At 57.7% G+C, this 6085-nt stretch overlaps 1 protein-coding gene across 1 annotated transcript in view; it reads right to left on the bottom strand.

Annotated features, from left to right (window-relative positions):
* Positions 1-464: 464 nt before the first annotated feature.
* The window catches only part of RIPOR3 (RIPOR family member 3), an 83956-nt gene continuing 78335 nt past the window's right edge, over positions 465-6085 (bottom strand). Inside the window, 5 exon segments of the mRNA XM_030887035.2 lie at positions 465-1417; positions 1988-2078; positions 3828-3911; positions 5251-5453; positions 5824-5985. Of these exon segments, the coding sequence (XP_030742895.2) occupies positions 1317-1417; positions 1988-2078; positions 3828-3911; positions 5251-5453; positions 5824-5985 (641 nt within the window). The 3' untranslated portion in view covers positions 465-1316.

Here is a 6085-nt window from a genome sequence, read left to right as displayed (position 1 = left end):
CCGCCGATGCTGAAGGGAGCTACAAACAGTGATCCCATCCAAAAGTGAGTCAGGTCTCGCTTTGGGGTGCAGCGTCGGCTAATGTCAATGCCCCTCAAATGGTTTTGTTGTGGAAGTTGCAGGTCTGCAACGGTAGTGCGGTCTCCCACGTGAGGAAAAGCAGTCAGCTGTGGCTGGTAAGCGCAGCCCTGGTCACATGACCAGGGAGGCCTGTGCTGGTGCCGCCCAAGTCACCCTGACCCCAGATAGAAAAGGGCAGCCAAGCGTCACCAAGAGGTGGAGCGCTGGTGCCGGGAGAGAACTCTGGAATCACCTGGGGACAAATCGGATTGAGAGAAAGGCAGGCGGCCTTGCCGCGTGGTGTCCGTACAGGAGCGGGCGTGTGGGGGTGTCAGCTGAAGGTGCCCCTGAGGCTGCGGGCTGGGAGTGGGGCCGGGGTCAGAGAATCCACCACCACTTTCTCGTCCAGGTTGGAAACAGCGAGGAAAAGAGCTCTTTAATTGAATTTTCAGAAAGCCAGACATATAAACAAGACAAATAAATACTAAATTAAACTCAAGCTGCAGAAAGCCTATACAGGCAGTAACTGGGAACATTCACGTCACAAAGCTCGTCAGCCGCCATCTATATCCAGACCCTAGGTGGTCACCACGTTCTTGACCTCAGAGCGGGCTAGTCGGCTGGCTTTTACTATAGGCTTCACTAGGAAGCGACCTTCTCCAGGACTGTGCTCATCAGAGCCATCCTTCTTCAAGCAACTGACAGCATCTGAAACGACGGCTGTCACAGGCCTGAAACAGACTTGCTTCCAAAGTCGGACTCCGCTTGGTTAGTTCCAAAAGGGGCTTCAGCCTGGCCGCCTCCCTCCCCAGTGCTGCTGGTCAGGCAGCTAGCTGTGTGAGTCTCCGCTCTGGTTCCAGGTGGAGGGGATGGCTGGCCACTGTTTGTCCCCAGTTGCCCTCCAGCTCCAAGGGGTGACAGCTAGCTGCTGTTGAAGTGAGTCAGGTCCTTTCCTTAGCAGTTGGTCGACCAGCCAGGCCACCCTGGGATTCGATGGTGGCCTCACGTTGGGCACGTTGCAGCCGTGCATGCCAGGCCTCGCCTGGCCAGCTGCCCGGCACTGGACCCCGTCCAAGCAATGGCTCAAAGACTCAGACATCCCTCCCGCAGGCCTTCAGTCATCTCCCTGCTTTCGTACAAGAGCCCCACTTGGGTCTTGAGCCTCCGGGCACATCTGTGGCCAGCTCACACCGTGGGCCCCCACCCAGAGCGCTGTCGTTGCGTCCAGTCCGATGAGAGCCCATCACCAAGGCTCCTTAAAATATCGTGATTTCAACATCTGCCTCCTGGCCAAAGACGTCTCTTTGCGGGGAGTTCATTTTGTCCATCTTCTCAAAAGCTAAGCGCCCTTTTTCACCTGAAATAGTAAGGTCCCCAGTCACTGGGCTGCCCTCTGGGGGCCTGGGGTGTCCTCTGCAGGCCACAACAAAGACTTCAGTGAGCGGAACCTACCTGTTCCCACCTGGCAGGCTGGCTTGGGCCCAGGGCCTCCCCCCACACACCTGGCCTTCCTCCACTCAGGTCTGAAGTGTGAGCAGGAAATAGAGCACCCTTCCACCTCCCACGTGGAAGAAGCCTGCCCTGGCCAGACTGCAGCCACCAGCAGGCTGCCTCCTGCCCCACACGTTCATTGCAGGCGCCCTGAGCTTGACAGATTGACAGCCCTCTCGCAAGCAAGCCTGTCGGCGCCACTCTCCAACAGCAGGGGCTTTGGCGCCTGTGTCACACTGGTCCTCACCCTCCTTCAAACACCCATGATGCCCATACTGCGCACGTTCAGACTACAGTGTCGGCAGAGCTGCTAAATGCAGTGGGAAACCAGAAGACAGGGCCCGATCTGCAATTTCACTGTCTCCGGCAGGTCTGCTGTAGGCAGGCAGGGGCTGGCTGTTAGGGCCCCAGGACCACCCACAGGGCAGCACCTTACCAAAGGACAGTGTGGTCTCCCTCGCTGCCGCCCGCACTGCCTCCAGGTCCGACTGGCACAAGTTGGCTATCTGGTCGATGCTTTCCACACCCTGCATGTGAGGTTGGGGTGAAGGGGATGTTTGTTTTCCAAAGATAGCCTTCACTTGGCTAAGCTGGCCGAGACCAGTCCTAGCACGGTCCCTAGCTGGGGTCCCTGCCCCCATCTCCCAGGGTTCCTGTGGGACAGCTTCACCGGAGACTCGGCTGGCAGAACTTGTCACTGGGCTGCCTCTGCAGCACTGGCTGGGAAACCAGGCATGTATGTGCCTCTGCCTGGCTCACCACCCTGACCTCTCTGTGTCCAGCTCAGATGTGAGAGGCCTGGCCTTTCCGGGCTGCAGGGCCAGGGCAGAGGTCCCCTCGGGTCTCTCTGCGGCCCCTACCCTACCAACTATTTCATTGTCACCAGATGGTCCTTGGAAGATTTCTTGGTGACTTACTCCAAAATGAATGGGAGGAGTTTAATCTGTAGTGCACTATTAGCCATGGAGCAAACGCAGTGCTTTTTAAAAACAAACATTTTTTAATGAGAATTCCAGGTGTAGGTGACAGATGCAAGGTAACGTTTTGGAGAGTCTAGCCAAAGGAAATAACCCTAACTGATACTGTTGAAAACGGTATGAGTGTAAAGATGCACAGAATGACAGGGACAACAGTAGCTGTGGTTTCTAAACTAGGTGCAACGCGTGGTCTGACTTAATTGGTCCGAAAGCACTTCCAGTCCAACACCCAGGGTTCTTATTTTGTTCCCTGGTACCCACTGCATGCTCACAAAGAAAGACAAGACATCATTCCATAGTACTTGCTGCTGAGTGCCAAGGTTCTGGGCAGCTTGCTTTTACATTCAAATCCACGTTTGTAAATAATGGCTTTGTACTTTTTACAAGTTTTTTCTTTCTAATGGAACATATTGGCATATGTATTACCAGAGCCCAGAAGTGGGTCTGTGGGCCACCTGCTGGCTCCCTGCCATCCCCCAGAGCCTGGAGGTAGTTTGGCATCCTGGCACAAGTAGGTGCTCCCTGGATATTTGTTGAGAGACTCTCCGCTCTGGGTCCCCGTGGATGGAGCTGAGAGCTGCTCCGCTGAGAAGTTTGTGTGTGTGTGTGATATTCCAATGACCTCAACATTGTGAAACCAAAACCCACTGCCCTTTGAGTAGATTCTGACAGCAACCCTACAGGACAGGGTAGACTAACTCTTTATGGGAAGATCCAGCCTCGCTTTCTCCCAGCAGGTGGGCTTAACCCACTGGCCTTGAAGTCAGTACCCCCACCTGGGCCACAGTGCACCTTCTGAAAGGCCCAGCAGAGAGGCCAGGCCATGGCACAAAGCAGACTGGTGCCTTGTTTGGGCACTAGTGATGAGAGTCCGCTCGCAGAGAAGGGGCGCCCATGTTTGGGGGTTGTAGCATTCGATGTCTGAGCACAGGTGCCCAGGGGCTGCCTGCTGTCTGGCTGCAAACTCTAATTCCACCACTTACGGTCTGTGACTCAGCAGGCCCCTTCCTTTCCTCAAGCCTCTCAGCCTCACCCATCAGATGGGAAGACTTGTACTGTTCTCACCGCAGAGTCCAGTAAACCTGTGGTCGATGGTGTTGATGCCCACCCACAGCACCCCCGTGTGTTTCAGAGGGGAACTGCACCCCAGAGGGTTTTCAAGGGTTGTGCTTTTTTTGGGGCAGTTGCTGGGTTTCTTCCCCCTTTTTGGTCCCAGTGGAATCATTTCGAAAATGGATTCTAACGTTAACCACGAGGCAGCTCCTCGGCCTGTCACTAGCAAAGAGGAGGGTGACTTACCTTGAGGTGTCTGAGCGCTATGCAGGCAGCCTGCTGGAGCTTGGGGTCTGTCTCCGTCAGTGCATCCGTGTAAAAGCACACAGCCTGGGGAAGAGAGGGGCGGGCACTAGGGGGCAGCAAGAGTGGAGGCCAAGTTCAGGGAGCTTCTGGAGCTGCCCTCTCCCTGAACAGGGCAGTCAGGAGATGTCAGGTCCCCTCAGAACTGCGCCCTGCGCCATTGCTTTCAGACCAGCCGTGGAACATTGGCTCCAAGCCTGGCTTCGCTCTAAAGGATGGCAATCCAGTCAGGAGAGGTTTGCTTCTCTCATCAGTATCTCACAAACGCATCCTAAAAACTGCCACTTACAGATAACGCTAAGATCAGGGCCATCCAGCCTGTGGAACGGGAGAATTGCGCCACCACCACCCTCCACTGACAGGTCGAAGACAGGCGAGGCTGCTGCCTGGGACCTTCCTCTCCTCCCCTCACCAGCCTCTCCCAGCACAGTGCCAGCCCGTCCTGACCAGCCACAGGGTCATGGCCACGGCCCTCCTCGGGCCTCGAACAAAATGGAAAACTGGGCACCTGCTTCACACATAGTGGGCGTGTGCCTGGTCCACGGGCGAGCCCAGCTGCCATGACCACAAGGGAGGGGCCTAGGGGAGGACTGGGGTCCGCACCTGGCACCTTCAACTGTCAGAGTGAGCAGCCAGTGCCCACCACATCCCCCCCCAGCCAGGGGACGGCTGCCCTTCCTTCCCAGTGGGCAGCTCTTGGCAGAGAACTGTCCCGAGTCTTTCAGGGTGGGCAGGTCTGAGGCAGAGAACCATTCAGGGTCTTCTCCAGAGCTGAGGAGAGCCAGGCTGACTGCAGGCTGGGGGTCTTCTCCAAGTTTCCAAAGAGAAGGTGGCGGTGTTGGCAGGGCCCTGGTCCCCCACCCCAGACAGCCAGGAGGGTCTTCACACGCAGGCCTGTTTGAAGGCACCCCAGCAACGAGCCTTCCACCCATCCCCCTATTGGGAAATCTAGATCCTGCAAGACAAACCACCAGATTTCTTCCGCAAGTTGCAAGGGGGAAAGAGGTGGACAGGGACCCACCCTTCTAGCCAACAGGGAACCTGTGTCTTTGTGTCATTCTTCTTCCTACTGCGGTGTGTCCAGAATTCTCGAGTGAGAAACAGTCACAAATCCAATGTCTATAGGCTCCTGAGATTCTATCCTGGAATGGAGGCCGGGCACACAGTGTGGCCCTGCACTGCCCTGCCCACCTCAGGGGCTGGCCCCTGAAATGTGCAACCACCAGGGTCCCAGTTCTGGACCACTGTGCACCAGTCACACTCTCTCAAGTCACGGAGGGTGGCTAGGCAGGTACCCCCAGGGCTGTTTGTCCTCGGCGCTTCCCTCAATCCAAGCTCCCTGCAGCCAAGGGGCCATGCCGCCTACCTTTTCCCGGAAGCTTCTGTTCCTGGCTGCCCGGGCCAGGCGTGTGCTCGCCGCCCTGCACACTCGGGGTGCCCCGTCCAGCTGGAGCAGGGCCCAGGCGCGTAAGGTCTGGGGCAGGGGCTGGAGCTGGCCCAGACGCTTCCCCTGCAGCTTCCGGACCGTCCTGGCCTGCCCCGGACACTGCAGCTCCTCCACCAGGGTCACTGCAAGAGGAGATGACCCAGGTCCCGTCGGGCTGGCAGCACCCCGTCTCCACCAAACCTGGCCACACCCGTGTCTCAGAACCCCATCTGAAAAGGGGCCTCCTCAAGTCTAGGGAGGCTGGCTAGCAAGAGATCCAATGCACCCCTGAAATGACTGAAGAAAACACAGGGACACTGGCCCGCAGAGAGCAGCCTTCTGTCCGGCCCTGACCACTGCCCCTCCACCCCCACCCCCACCCCCACTAAAGCCTCCCTATCCCGAAGAGTTCATGTCACCACGCAGTCAAGGGCGGATTGGAGTCTGGGCTCCAAAGGGCAGCGGATGGGGGTGAGACAAAGGGGCTGGACACCCCCTGCCGCCTTGCTGCACCTTCCTTGGTGAGCTGGGCGAAGTGCTTCTCCAGGTCGCACACGCTCTGTCTCTGCAGGTAGCTGTGGAACTGGAACCAGGTGACCACGTGCTCCTCCGGAGCCTCGGCGCTGGGGAGCAGTCCCCCGCAGCTGAGCACCTGCCCCAGCATTCTGCGGCACACTGCGGACAGACGGATGGACGAGGCGTGGGGCCCAGCTCCCTCTGGGCCCCAAGGCCTGGCCAGTCCAGCGGCTTTCCAGTGGCCAGAAACCCACAGGGG

The sequence above is a fragment of the Echinops telfairi genome, unplaced genomic scaffold, assembly GCF_000313985.2.
Source record: "Echinops telfairi isolate 266 unplaced genomic scaffold, ASM31398v2 ScPeMD7_5592;HRSCAF=6446, whole genome shotgun sequence".
NCBI classification, from domain to species: domain Eukaryota; kingdom Metazoa; phylum Chordata; class Mammalia; order Afrosoricida; family Tenrecidae; genus Echinops; species Echinops telfairi.
Note: the sequence above shows the minus strand (reverse complement) of the source record. Positions and strands in the feature narration are given on the sequence as shown.